The 15458-nt window shown below is 40.0% G+C and overlaps 1 protein-coding gene across 2 annotated transcripts in view; it reads left to right on the top strand.

Annotated features, from left to right (window-relative positions):
* The window catches only part of map2k5 (mitogen-activated protein kinase kinase 5), a 40138-nt gene extending 29333 nt beyond the window's left edge, over positions 1-10805 (top strand). The window contains exons 20-23 of one of the 2 annotated variants that reach the window (XR_006957718.1): positions 821-869; positions 1376-1437; positions 3486-3531; positions 8562-8607. Coding sequence is in view for 1 of the 2 variants with exons in the window: in XM_047042701.1 (XP_046898657.1) it covers positions 1376-1437; positions 3486-3531; positions 8562-8669 (216 nt within the window). In the remaining variant the exon portion in view is untranslated. Of the gene's footprint in view, positions 1-820; positions 870-1375; positions 1438-3485; positions 3532-8561 lie in introns of both variants that reach the window. The other variant, XM_047042701.1, reaches the window with a different exon arrangement.
* Positions 10806-15458: the final 4653 nt, after the last annotated feature.

The following is a 15458-nucleotide window of genomic DNA, read 5'->3' on the forward strand; positions in this document are numbered from 1 at the left end:
GCCTGTCACACGCACACACCTAACATGCAGTGGCCATTCAGATATGACAAGCCACACACAAACCTTTTATACTGGACCCTTAGTCTGTATTTTCTACGCTGGCAACCAAGGACACAGATTCAGTAGTCACAGCGAAACAAAAGGCTGTACAGTGCAATATAGAAATACTTCAAAGTCTCTTTTTTCCTCAGTCCTTTCTTAAGTCGTATTTTCCTAAACTCAATCAAAAAAGACGGGGATGAAAGAAAACTGGAATTGAATATGAAACACTTATGTGCACCAGTTTTATTCAGTTAATTTGACAAACTATATTAGTGCGATCTGTACCAGTATTCTAGTCAGAACTGGTCTTTTTATATTCATTGTCTAATAAAACTCAACAAAGGAGCATATCAGAGAGAGAGAGAGAGAGAGAGTCCTCTTTGTCATTAAAATTGTCCTTCTTATACAGAGATGATAGATACAGATAAGATGCTATGGTGCAATTTGGACTTTGACTTTTTTTAACCTGTGGTCTTCAAAAAACATGGAAATGTTTTTTCCCCAGTTATAAAATGTCATGGGATGAATACTTCATAGAAGGAAATAATTATAGACACATCACAACGTAATCATCTATACACTGTGAACACATGCAGTACCAATTGATTGCATCATACCGAGACATATTTTAATTTGTTTGGCCATAGCCTTTGCTGCCCTATTTGTCGCTTCATATTTAAACCGGAGATGAATATATCTGCTGTACTGTTGACAATAGATGGGGCTCAGGTGTAGGTGAATGCTACTTCTATCCTTATTCTTATTATTCTTTTTACAGAGAACGAGAGAATGTTATTTCCCCTTCTGTCCAAAACCTTCCCATCAAGGTCTGCTTTTTTCTGAAGAATATGTCTGAATAACTCTGCTTTGAATGGGGTTCAGGGTTTGGGGCTCTTGTATTAAGACTGTGGTTTGCATGATTTAATTGGTGGACATCACCTCTTTGTGGAATATTTTGATTTTGTTGGGGCACATATCCGTAAACTGTGTGCAGGAATATTTGTTTATGATGGTAGGTGTATTAAGTCTAGCAGTGTATTCAGAAAATATATATTTTGTAATGTGTATCAAGTTTTGGGACATTTAACATTAACATGTATTTTACATGAATTACCATGTGTTTTGTAATTTACCTCTTACACCCCTCCCTCATACAGTGCCTTCCTACACTTTTGTAATAACATACACCACTCATACTTTATACCATTTTTATGTATCTAGAATGCTGTTACTACAGGTATGTAGTTACATGGTAGTTGATGTTACCTTAATGGTTTAAGTGTTGTTTTTTTTTTTTAACTACCCCTTCCTGTTGTTCTCCCCCTGTTCCCAGGACCCTCCTATTCTCCCTGTGGGCCAGTTCACTGAGAAGTTTGTTCACTTCATCACACAGTGGTGAGTCTCTCTTCTAGCGCACTCCTACATTACAATCCATACTAAGCCCAATTAAGAGGAGGTACTATAGATTACATTTTTATTATAATATAATGATCATGTCCTGAAAACTGGTGTTTTTTTTTAAGGTATAAAGGCAGGATGTTTTTAGAGACACTAACATATTGTGTTGGTAACATATTCACTTAAACTGAAAATGTTATCATCTTCACTGAACAGAAACATAAAAAATACGAAAATAAATATACAAAACCAAGAGTTTTTCTAAGCGCCTCTTGCATTTGGTTGAATGTTTCAGGTGTTTAAAATGAATCTAGTGCCCAGCATTGGGCCTGCGTTGTTTGAATGCGTTAGAAAAGGCCACATCAGGCCTGTATCTTGTGTGTGTCTGGTACAGCAGCCTCAGATTGTTAATGAGCTGCAGGTCTAATGACTGTGGGCTCAGAGAGGATAACAAGGTAAGGCTGTCCCCCTATTACCTGGACTGATTGGTTTATTCAGCAGCATGACTAACAATATTTACTCTGTGGTCGTCCCTGGTTTGTTGGCCTTTTGGAGGCCATATACACTCACGCAAAACATCACTACTTTGGTGCAGTGGTGTACCTATACACAAGCATGTAAATCTGTGTTTGTGTACTGTGTGTGTTTGTGTGTATATGCCCCCCTTGCCAGCTGTTGTTTATCCCAGATCCTTGCCTTATTTACCCAAACAGGATAACCCCTTCTCTCAGGATGAAAGAGACACTGGTGCCCATCCCAGCCTTGGCATGGGCACCTCTCGGGCTATTCTTAGAGGGCCACGGCCCTGCTCACTGTGATAAATCACAAAATAACGCGGCTAGCTCCAGATGGACTCCTCCTTGTCCCAAACGCTAATCCCTCACAGTCCCCTATGTAGGTCAGCCTGATGAAACACACACATCCACTCAGGTGGGCCTAGTGGGGACACTGTTGGTTAATATACCTACTCTAGTTAGTGCACTGTAGCAGTGCCAATTGCACCCATTTTGACTTCAAACAACGCACTGGTGCATACAGTATGGTAACTCCAAAATCAAGCACTTTATTGCAAATCCATTAATTTCAGCATATATATGCATGCTAATATTTTCATTCAGCAGTCCTTTTACCCAAAGGAATGTACTGTAGGGGGGTTTGAACATGTGGACTCTTGATGTGCAGTCAAACACTCTGACCACTGAGCTACCTCTTTAAACGGAAGGATTATCATAATATTTGGGGCTTGACCAAACTCTTGACCCATTTAATGGAGAATACACCGTTACGTGTTTACGAGGTCTGTCTTGCTTATTCAGTCGTTAAATATGTATGATAATTTGCATACCTCAGAATCAGAACCAGTACTGGATACAGTTGTAGTATGTGTTCACTTGATTGTTATTTTGGTTTTAAATCACCGCTTGAGAGAGAGAATTACTATACGTATATCTAGAGTCCAACTTCAAAGGGTAGTGAGCTACATTGGAAAGGTTACGGTTTACGGAATTCACTTGATGTGCTGTGAATAAAATACTTATTTTGGGTGGAATTCTGACTTTCTTTACATCATGTAGGAACCTAAACAGCTTTGAGGTAGTTACCTAGGATACATAAAGAACAGTCTTTAAGGAGTAGTGCTAGCTCAAGAGCAGTAATTATAATATTTTTCCAATTGCATGTGACAACAGACAGTGCTGGGTTTACTTATTAGGTTCCCACTGAATGTGCTGGGCCAATAGGATGCACAGGATGGTTTAAACCAAAGATAAAGTGACAAAACCATCTAAGACCAAATTGAGCCTATTGAAATGAATTGTACCATTAATGTGAATGGAACATTATACGTATTCAGAAATGAACACCAAGGTACAGTATGTGATAAGACAGTAGCACTGGAGTCAAGGCATCCCTTGCGAATGTGTCACCTTCTTAAACACCACATTAACACCATTAGGGAACATGAATCAAATTGAGTGAAATATGACTTTATTTATGCTTTATATAAAAGGTCTATTCAAATTGACTAGATTGCACTCTCTTTGCAGCATGAGAAGACTTCCTAAAGAGAGGCCTGCGCCCAACAACCTCATGGTAAGCTAGATCTTTTTTTTTAAGCCAAGGTTTTTTTGCCTGAGGCCAAATCTTTTTGTATTCTGAATGACTTAATTATAAACGGTATAAATGCAGTTACAGGGGGGTCCTGGTTTGGTGTAATCGTAGCCTAAAATCAGTTAATATAACCTTGCAATTGTCGCCATGATTTGAAGTATGGAAGTTTGTTGGACTTAAGTTTGTATACATACATTATTGTAAAATAAATAAATAAAATGACCTTGCCTGAAACGTCTTACCTGGCTCATGCACTGGTAGTTACCTGGCTCATGCACTGGTACCCAGAGCAAGTTCTTCCATGTCATAGCAGTCAGATACCAAATTATTTGTAGTCGTGCACAAAAAAACAAGGATCCCAAATGTTCAATAAACTTATAGGTGTGTAACGGTAACAAAATGACAACAGATCTGTATAGTATTTTATCTTTAAGGAGGGATTTGTGATGTGAGTTGTGTGTGTGCCAAAGGGTTTAAGGATTACTTTTGAAATGGAACGGATAAAAGCAGTCAAATGTGGGTATTCTGAATGGAAATGTTGACCAAACCCTAACTGAGCTATCACCTTGATCTGATGTTGTTCCTGCTTCATTTTTGTATCTACCATTTCATTTCTCTCATTCTGTTTCTTTTCCACATGCTCTCATACCCATTCTCATTTTATATCTATTCGTTTCTCTTTTCTTTCCACCGCAACACCCCCCACAATGATTTCTCCTTCCCACTTTCTCTCATTTTTTCTGTACATCCTTTTCTTTTACTCTGTCTATGTTTTAGGTCTCCCTCCTCCCGCAGGCCCTTCATTTCCCTACTCCTCCTCTCCCCCCACTCTCCACCCCACCCCCGCCACGAGTCGGAAGATGAGGTCACAGATTTGTGCCTTTGTGGCGCCAGCATCTGATTGTCTCACGCTCCCCTCCTCCTCTCCCTTCATACCCCCCCAATCCCCCAGCCCCTGCATACATATTAACAGTCTATACCCATTCTATCTCTATGTTAATGCCGCTCGCCACAGCTGGATTGCAAAGTGCCGGCGTTCACTAATAGTTATTATCTTCACGGCCTATTCCTCCAGGAAAGACCAGGGATGAAAAGACGTAGACACACACAGAGGGGCGCAGGTTCTCTCCTTGTGAGGAGGCCCTGGTTCTCATACCCAGTCCTAGTCAGCTCATCAGCTTTTCCCAGCGTTGTCTGATTATTTGATACAGGTTTTATCGACATCATTAGCATCGCCTGTTTATCGTACTGCCTGCATTCAGGGCTACTTGGGAACACATTTAGATGTTTTTAGGGTGGGTTTTTGCTTGAAAGTAGATGGTATACAGTGTTGTACGGTAGTGCATAGCAGTTTAAAAATATGTTAGCATTCTGTATAGCAAACTCACACTATATAACACTATATACAGTAGTGTGAGTTCATGATGCATTTTTTTGACCTCTTTAATCCAAGTTATTTTATTAGAATTAGAGAGTTAATTGTTAGATCCCTAACTTCATCAACTCCTATAATGTACTCAGACTTAATTAAGAATGGCAGGGATCACCTTACGTGGAAGTCCACGTGTGCGCCCAGGAGAGCTTATGTGTGCATATCAGCTCGTCTTGCAAACACACGGCATGACGACGTCACTCGAAAGTTGGAACAAATGAACCTGCGGTTTACACATTGCACAACCTGCGTCTGTCAGGAAAGTGACAGTGTGTTATTTCTTCACCAATGCATATTTCATGCGAGGGATATCATATCCTTGAATGGGTATTATCATCTCTTGTCTCGCCTTTTAGGCTCTGTACCAGACTTTCCATTGGCTAGCTCCCAGCACCATAACTACAGGTGCCTCCGGTGAATTTTGTGCAGTCTAAAAACTATTGTCATTCTCAGGTGAATGTACAGGGTCAGTGGCAAACCAGCTTAAGAGAACCTTCCTTGAAGCTGCCACTATATGGCAAGGCATTTTATGACTTGGCTATCTATCCATCTATCTATCTGCCTCTTTGTGGTTACGTCTCTCTCTCTCTCTGTCTTTCTATTTGCATGCTAGAGGCCCTTCCCAGATTTGGGGGCTGTTTCAAACTTTGAGAGGGATTGGGACACTATGTCCCTTTTGTTATGGAGCAAGGGTCTCATCTGGCAGTACAAGGGGGAGGGGGGTGAGTGATTGTGGGGGCTGCAGTGAAGTGCTAAAAGGCTGGGTGACAATGGGGACCCTCAGCTGGGGAATAGGGGCAGGAGGAGTGTACCCCTTGTCAATCAAATCGCAATCACCTGCAAAGACTCAATAAAATGGAAGGAAGTAGGAAAAGCGTTGCGTCTCTTGCACCAATCTGACAGAGAGTTTCTGTACTCCCCCACTGGGACCTGTGTTCATGCAGGGCTTTAAAAGGTCTTCAGTCTTACCAACTTGTTTACACATTAGTTGGATGGTCTCTGCAGAAACACAACCGGGTTTACTCAACACTGCCCATACATTTGATGTCAGCACCATCACACCAGACCCTTTTTAGCACATTTTTCCCTAGGCCAAGTAAATTGATAGATCCTTGCCATTTGAGGTCTATAGTTGATTAGGCTTCAACCCATTGAACACACACATGTCTAGTTGGGAAGGGATACCTTAACTCAAAGAGCACCCGTCAAACTCAAAAGTAATTACATCCACAAAAAAGTGTTTTTGCTGAAACAAAATTCTTATTTCAGTTTTGTTTTAAAGAAAGTGGGGTCAAGTGGCTCTAACTGAATCTCATTATGATACAGTGTAAACCAAATTCAGTTCAAATGAGCTAGCTGACTTCTGCAAGTCATGAGTATTAGTGGAGCCATGGTCATTTACCTATCTGTAATGTATCACTTCTCTCCTACTTTTACACAAAAGAATGTCAGCTTTAAATAGCCCCACACACGCACAAAAACACACATTCCCCATTTCTGCCAGTCAGTTACCAGTGGGAGCTGGTGATTAGCATGCAAATCTGCAAAGACCTAGTTATTCTACTGACCTCCACACCTTTCCCTCTCTCTGTCTATCCGACTCACTCTCTAGCACACACTTAGTCAGCCTTGCTCTTCCAACACAATCTAATGAGGTGATGACCAGCCACTTGTTATAATTGCCTTAGACTCCTTGTAATTTTCTTGAGCTTATTAATCATACATAGTTATTTAAAATGAATTAATCTTCAATTAAAAAACCTATCAAAGAACTCCAAACAATTAAAGAGTAAGGTGGAATTTCTCATGGGTTTTGCTAGTTTTACTTGAATGGAGCATTCAGGTGATTCTCCCACTTTGATGTGGTAAGACTGTGATTAATGTAACCATACTTTTGAATTCGTTTTTCTTCCCCGTATCCATTCACCAGTGAAAAGGTAATCCGCAGCACCTCCAATTATATAACTAAAGAGTATTTTTTCCACTTAACATCTCTTAATAACTTCTTCTGGGGTCTCAGCTTAATTATGATGGCAGATGTTTTAACTAATGGCAGGTCATAGCCAACGTGTGCTTGTGTGTGGGAATGCAGCAAATTCGATTCTTTAAATAACTTTGGACTTGAATGTCTCACGTAGAGAAATATTTCAAGTTATTGAAAAGAACAAAGTGCCGGCATGTGTTAGTGGATCTAAGTGGTATTGCATGCCATAAGCAGATGCCCCCTCATTCAAGCCAGACATGGCCAGTCTGTTCAGGTTAGGGTCCAGAGCAGAGGTTGAGTGCTGAATATTAAAGGCATCACTTTGCTTCCCCTCTCTCATTCTCCTTTCATACCCTCTCTCTGTCTCTCTCCCTCGCTCTCTGTAAAAACAGGGAAATGATTGATGAGATAGGTATCTAGCACATCGAGGCACCCAGGAGCGTCCACTCCACCCTATCTCTCTCTCTCTTTCTCACACACACTCACTCTTTGATATGAGAGTAATTAACCTCAGACTATGTCAGCCCCAAATGCCCATTAGAAGGACACTAGGATTAATGGCCCTAGCTGGCCAAGTCCTCCAGAACTTTAGACCCCACGCCGGACTGGATTGGTGTAGAATGGACTGGACTAACAGTTACTGCAATATCTAAGGGCTGTAAATGTGGAATACACCCACTGCATTTAGATTTATTGAGTGGAGGAATACCATCAAAGTAAAAATGTATTGATGCCCTCATGAACACCGGAAGTTGATCAAAACCACACAGTTCATACTTTACATGTTATGTTTTGGATTATACAGTATGTAACTAAACTGCTCCGAGCATCCTATATGCCCTCTATGTTCACCTGGTGTAACTCATCCAAAAATGTGTCCATGCAGCAGTAGTAATTGTCCCCAAACCAAGGTCCTTGTAACCGCTTTGTGTTGGCCCCATGTTGGACCTCCCTTTTAAACAATGAGCCGCAGTGTTAGTTCCTGTTAGTGACAGTCTGGAATCACTTGAACCAGGTGTGACATGTCCATTTCGACAGGCCTTGCTTTGTCGTCCATTATCTAATTGTACCGCTCGACACCCCAAATGGATTTAGCGGTCGGCCTCCCTCTACCCATCTCCTGTAACAACCTTGTCCATATTCACCTCTTGACCCCAATCTGACCTCTGTGACAGGTCAGTCGCAAGGTTTTCCAGATCAGATCACGTTGTACATATGAGGTCAGCCTGCATCAGGACTCTTGTCACTGATGTTGCATTTGTGAAAGAGATTACAAAAGATACTTGGTCAATGTAGACATGAACAGACATATCCTGCTTATACTTAGAGTAGAGGTTTTGTTATTCATTGTTGCCATCTACAGCTCAAAATGTATTTCATTATCTAGTGTAGTATTAGATATATATTTGGATGTTGAAATTTTTTTATTTACCTTTAATTTGTATAATTATTTTCTTTATGCTGCAAACAATATGTAATCTTTGTGTGTTCCCTTTGCAATTCATAAGACAAATAATACAGGTCTGAATATAGACCCAACTCAAACTCAATAAAATGTGTTAAGAATAGTCCCATTTCTCTCTTTCTCTCTTGTAGGACCATTCCTTCATTATGCTCTACAACGATGGCAATGCAGAAGTGGTATCCATGTGGGTGTGTCGCTGCCTGGAGGAAAGGAGATCCCAGGCCCAGGGACGCATGTGACCGTCCCTCCTACTTTCACTGTTGCTACCTCTCCCTGCAAGGCAGGCAAGAGCTATGTGTATCATGCCACAGCCACCCTAGCTTTCATCCTTATGGACCTTCTTAAAGCCCACTGCCAAACCCAAATAAGGATAGACTGCTCATTTGGACAGTGATACTTTGAATAATGTATTTTGCATTTTTTGTGGGCCAGGAAGAAGTGCATCTTGTGAAGATGGAGCAGAGCTTTCTAGGATAATTTATAGAAGCTCCTCATCTGAGCCCTCAGCACTGACTGAGCGCTTGACTCAGTCGGCCTAGATGACTTTCTGTGCTTGTTTCTCCAGGTTCCTCTCTGACTTTGAAATGGGAGTTATATTAGGATTGAGCCTGTTTTGTTCCTTGTCCATCAAATTAGCTCTGATTCTTGAACCGGTTCCGTTCAGGACTCTTGGAACCTTGGTGCTATCTAGCAAACCAGCCTGTGTTTCCACCAGTTATGAGCGTAACCAGTTATGAGTTTGTAATAAAAGATGCGTCATCAAAAGTGGCAGTTCAAGTGACCCCAGTCTTGGCCAAATATTCGACTAGTTCGACATACAGCTTACTCTGTCTCATGCTGCTTTCTAGCTATTCCTGAAACTCTGAGACCGAGATGACCAAATCATCACCAAGCATTGGGTTTTATCAGCAGACCACAGCATGCTCTTTTTTCGATTTCTCACTTAACTTCTCCGTTGTTGCCTTCTCCATCCCCTCTTTCCAGACGGTAGAATGACACGCCCACTGATGTTGTCATGGTTTGCATTTCAGGTTAAGGAAAACCTCCTATTATTTGGTTCCAGCTTGGATCCAACTTTTTGGCTTCCAAACCAATACATTTTTGGTCTGAATGCTCAGAACTGTTCAAAATTGGTGGAAAAGGGGTCAGTATGTAAATCAGTTTGTAACTTTTGACCCGTGATGGTAATGAGCAGGAAAAAATGACCAATGCGCAAAAATGGCTTTACATTGACTTGCTATATTCCAGGGATGATTTTGATTTATCACTAGGCTTTACTTTGTGTCACTTTCTAATGAATGTGCCTGTGTGTAACTGCAGTTATCTAACTGCAGTCTGCTGAATGGAAACATTTGTATATTCCTTTACATTGTTATTACTACATTAAGTGCACCTCAAGGGTCTCATCAACAGAGTTGTGTTGCATTGTCTGAACTTCTCTTTGCCATTTCCAGCTTAATCTTTTTTTACAACTCTACAAATAGTTTTGTTCAAATTTACATTCATACTTTTAAGATGTCAAGGAATATATTTGATTGACAGACCAAACTGCAATGATTCCATAGCATGATTTGCTCAAATACATTCATAACTCATGAACATTCAAAACTGCATTTTCACCATACCATACCAACTAAACCTATATGTGTGTATCAAATCAGAAATTACTTAATGTGTTATATGTTGTTACAATATCACAATATCAGTTGAGCTGATATTGAGCTGTTAGGGAATAGTGAGTGTTTCTTATTTTACCTGCGTAGTAAAAATCACCTAGTTCAGTCATGGTTTGATCAAATGCTTTGACTCAGTGGGGGGTAATCATAAGTATTGGATGCAACTATGGATTAATGTGAATGTAAAGTGTTTTAGTGGTGGACAATATGAGGGGTTGCCATCTAAAACAAGTTGACTACGATATGCACTTAAACAAGATATGAAACAAAAGCCTGGTCAAAACTGTCTCAGTCTTGGCCCTCGTGAAAAATGCTCAGCGAAATGGCCCTATAATGTGAGTTGCAATAGAGGGCAAAGCATAGAGAAACAGGTGTTCTAGCTTAATGCTATATAAAATGCTATATATATACAATTCAGTTTTTGAAAGCCTTGAGGTATATTTGTCTTTTTGAATTCACATTTCATTGACAAAGTCTTTGCCAATTCAGGTTCCCGTGGGGTGGGTGGGTGGAGCTTCTATTTTTTGGAAATTTTAAGCATTATTGACCGAATACTAAAACTGTTTGGCTGTTTCAACATAACAGGGCAATCCACACTTTCATAGTATTGTGAATATACAGAATTCCCAATAACAAATGGCTTTGTAGTGCTTGTGAATGCTTTAACAACAGGTCATTAAAACATATTTGCACATATTATTTAGTTGTCAAATTATTGTTTTTGTATCTTAAGGCACTTTAGAACCCACACACATTTAAACTGAATTGATAAGGTCAACTAGTATTTGTGGTAAAGAGTTTTTTTAAATGTATTCTTGAGTGTTGTACATAGAACAACACTGTCTGTGATGAGTGACCTTTATTAAATACATTTATTTTATTTGTTACTTGTTCTTCAATCAGTACTGTACATCCCAATCATATTCATGAAGGAAGAAAATGCAATAAAACTACCTTAAGGGAGAAAAATTTATACAGATAGGCCTACCAATAAAACTCTTTCCCAATAAGTTCTCACCCCCTTCACTCAAGACCTAATATTTTCTGTTATAATCACAAATTGTACAAAAGTATCAACCAACTTATCTGTGCACCCTCTTATGTGACCCTGAAAACTGTATAAGACAAATTAGATGCCTGATAAGTTATTTAACATGAAGCTGACTGATGTGAATAATGAATCTTATGCATGTTTAAGATTAATTATTTATATGTGTACTCAGTTTTCCTTTTTTGTTTAAATATTTGTATTTATTGCTTCAGTATTGAAATAGTTTATTTCATAAGTGTTTTATAAACTCATCTAAGAGTCAAACACAACTCAGCCTATTCTCCACTAAAACAGTATAAAATGGAGAGTCGCAATAGAAACGCAGGCTTTTTTTATGTTCATCTTCTCAAAGGCTAGACTCTCATTGTGTGTGGTAACTGACTGTCATCCATAGCAAACGTGTCTCTTCAGTTGAGTTTATAATTTTTCTAAACAACAAACAGTGATAGGCATAAGAGCTAATGGATGATTAAAACAGATGTAAATCGTAAACAAATTAGATTAATATGAGGCTGAAGATGATATTGCTATGTTAAAATGTGACCTATATGCAATGATGTCTCGGATGAAAATTTGGACATTCAATCTCATTTTAACGTAGACATCTCCACAGGGACATTGAGCGCGTATTGTTTGAAGATGCGTCTCCATTTAAAGTGTTCCGGGCCCACTCATATTCCCATTTGCCACAAAGGCACGCTTGTATTGTATGCTGCGTGACCTTTTTAGAGAGCCGTCCAAGTTGATAAGCACACCAGGGCTGACAATGAGTGCCCGCCCTGTACACAGCCATTACCCGGATCCCTTTATCAATGTCCAGTAATTAAAATGTCACCGTTTAATTTTCTAGCCAATGCGTTTCTCTTGGAGCAATCTTTTCCCAATAAAAAGTGGAATCGAAATGCTCTTTTCACTGGAAACAAAACGGGCGAATAGAGCCCATTTAGGGGAACCGGCCACTGCGAAGGATCAATAGCCTATGTAGCATAAGAAGAGGATTGATTGGTCTCTAAAATTGAATTTATTGGGGGTCATGATTTTATATGGTGCTGATAAAACTGTTAATTATAAAACAGTCAGCCTAAATTGCTGCTGTTATTAAACTTGTCCTGAATATGGCGCATTTGATTCATATGACATCTTGACCAAACTCAGCCTGTAGCCTTGAGAGTAGGGTGCTTAGGCCTACATATTTTTTATGCAGGCTCTTTGGACAAAAATTAATTCAGCTAAAGCTATTTGACTGAAACATAACAGAATCATAAGCGTGAGACTATTGAATAAAGACTTGGACGAACGAACTGAACCTTGGCTATTTTTCTTGAAACTATGTTTGAAACTAAAGAAATTATGTTCACTAGATGCGGAACCATGTGATCACCAGTAGCCTAAACATGCGCAAGAATCCAAAACAGAATAGGTCCTATATACTATTGCAGATTGTTGAAAGTTCTGCATGTTTTGCGTAGGCTATAAAATAGGCTATTTCTGTAGGCCTGTTGTAAAACAACTGTGCGTATTGACATCATGAAGATAAATAAAACAGGCGTATCATTCATGCTTTCTGCTTTTTCTGTTGTAGCCTAGGCTAATACGTTGACATTGAAGTTAGCCTTTAGACCCAAGTTCTAGGCTATATGCCTTGTCAATGTGTCTACATATTAAATAGCCTAGTCTACTCTATTTAGACGTTCTCCTCCAGAGAGTTTGGAATTCTAATGACTTAAACCCAGAACACATTAATATTTTAGCGCAGGTTTGTTTAAACAATTGAATGCATATAAATGAGGCTCAGGTAATTTACTCTTTGAAAAAGACATCATTGATGTGTATCCAACGGTAATAAAGAGCTCGCCTAAAATTACCGCTGAAATGTCTAATTAAAAGCTCGCAGGGGCTGCTCTCGTGCTGTACTCTATACCTGCGATGAACTCCCGCCTTCATGAGAGTGTAGTGAGCCACGTGAGCTCACGTTTCGGCGGAATATAAGCGGTGACATTGGGGCATTCATTTGAACCTCTAAATAATTAAAAAGAGAGGAATAATTACAGTATGAAATTGTAATTATTGTTGGGCTGGAGAAAAGCATCTTGATTGTGAAAGAGGACACGTCGCAGCCAGATCGGAGTCATGTTCCCCTTCTCCATCAATATTGCAAGGAGCTAAGCTGATGGAACTGCTAGACATTTGAGACTTCGACGTTGGAGCATCGCAGAACAAGCACAGTTCAGTTTTCGATGTCATAGATTGACTAATCCTGACGTTAATATTGTCTAGGCAGCCTATACAAAAACCTGACCTGACTTATAAACTTGCAAAATAAGGCTGAAACAGTTCAATTAAATTTGACTATGGCTATTGTTCCTTTGCAAATTCAATAGCCTCCTACTGAATATTTTTGTGACATATTTTTGAAGGCCATGTCTCAAGATAAACACATGGAAGTAGCGGGATATATAAAGCAGGCTATCCACTCAGCCTACGAATGGGAGGAATAACCTATCACGTTAATATTTTGTCAATGCATGGTGATTATGCCACTAACTTGTGGTGTAGAATAGCCATAATGCGGCCCTCTGTGCACCTGGGGGATGTAAATGTTTTGTGTTAGGCTAAGTAGACCCTAATCCATTTCGGACAACGCCGGCCAGGTCAAATTGTAGCCTAGGAAATATTTTGTAGACTTGGACCTAAAGCCCATTCTTTTTATCATATAAGCTAGCCTATCACTGTAGCCTATTAATATTTTAGAATATTAGTTGAAAAATCTAAAAGACCTGTAAATGAGATGGAAACCGAGTCCTCGCAGTGAAGGGCGTAGGCCTTATGCGGTCAACGGATGTAGAAGAACGGAGTGTTACAGCTGAAGTTTGGGACTTGACCGTTAGGTGGAGGGGGGTGGCGGTTATAGTAGGATCCTTTAGCCTAGTAGGATAGTAGTCTAACTTTTAGTTAGCCTACCCTACTCTTTTAGTTAGCCTTCCTCCTTTGTTCTGTGTGCTCAACAAATGTCTTCATCTGTTGACAGTTTAGGTCGTAGGCGCATTGGCAATGAGGGAGAAAGGAGGGAGTGCGTAGGCCTGTGTTGCCTGCGGCGGGATATCGACTCATCTAGAATTCGGTTTAGTTTCAATGCCAAATTTGAGATGACTGCACAATGTGTGATCTAAAACGTGTCGATTTATTTGACATACGAACAAAAGCAAGCCTTAAAATTCATGGCGTCTTTACCAGAAGGGCTGACATTAATTTGCGTTTCCACAAGAAGTCAAACAGATGGTCTTCTACCGTGATTAATTATAGGCTATTCTTTTTTGTTGCCCTCGATTTGATATTCTGTTTGCTAATACTGGAACTAGACTGACTGTGCTCTCACGGTTGGCTATTTAGGCTAATTGTAGCTAAATAATGTTTGCCTCTTATTTTGTTCTAATTCATATCCTAGGCCTATAAAATGCAACTCGCTCATTTATTTGGGTTTCTTCATTCTCTCAGTCGTTCATTCAAGTTGACTGTATCCTACATTAATATAGGCCTATATAGCCTAAATAAAAATAATATCAAGGGACTAAGTGGTTGTTGTTTCCTGGCCCCGGAAACAAATGGTTAATCAGAACGATTGTTAACTAAGTGGGTGTGCCTTAGTAGTTTAGCGGTCACTTTTCCAGCGAGGATCGTCTGCTGTCTGTTGAGGAGTGGCGAACGCTCGAGGATTACCATGTGGACACCCCTTCGTTTGCCACTCAGCCCGCGTGAGCCGAAGAGAATGGAAGTCTACTCTCTGCTCTGACAGAAAGAGAGACATTTCACGTTTGTACTCTTGGTCCAGCATCCCTTGCCTCATCATTCTCGGGTGGAATTCAGACTTTAGGCTTAGTTACTTAATTTTTTCCCTGGAAAGTTGTCAATTTATAGGCTGCCTTGGAATATTGACTTGAGTGCAAGGTAGGCTAAGACTTCAAAAAATTGACTTGTTTAAGTGTTTGCCACTGAAAGTGTAATTTCGCGTCGTCATGTGCCGATGTGCCGTCGTTGTCTGCCGATTCAACCAACAACATTATTTTCTATTTGCATGTTCTTTTATATCATAGACAAGCGGCCTATTTATAAAAGCCGTTTGTGTATTTAGGGCTGGTCTGTTATTCACTGATCAAAGAGGTCCAACTGAACTTGTGTAATTACCAAGAAAGCGGCTTATTGTATGACTCTGTTGTAAGCGCATTGACGCAGCTCAGTGTGTATTTTACTCCAGCCCTTATGCCTGTAAGGATCTTATGCTACTGCTTGAGCAGTTCAATCCC

The sequence above is a fragment of the Hypomesus transpacificus genome, chromosome 19, assembly GCF_021917145.1.
Source record: "Hypomesus transpacificus isolate Combined female chromosome 19, fHypTra1, whole genome shotgun sequence".
Lineage (NCBI taxonomy): Eukaryota > Metazoa > Chordata > Actinopteri > Osmeriformes > Osmeridae > Hypomesus > Hypomesus transpacificus.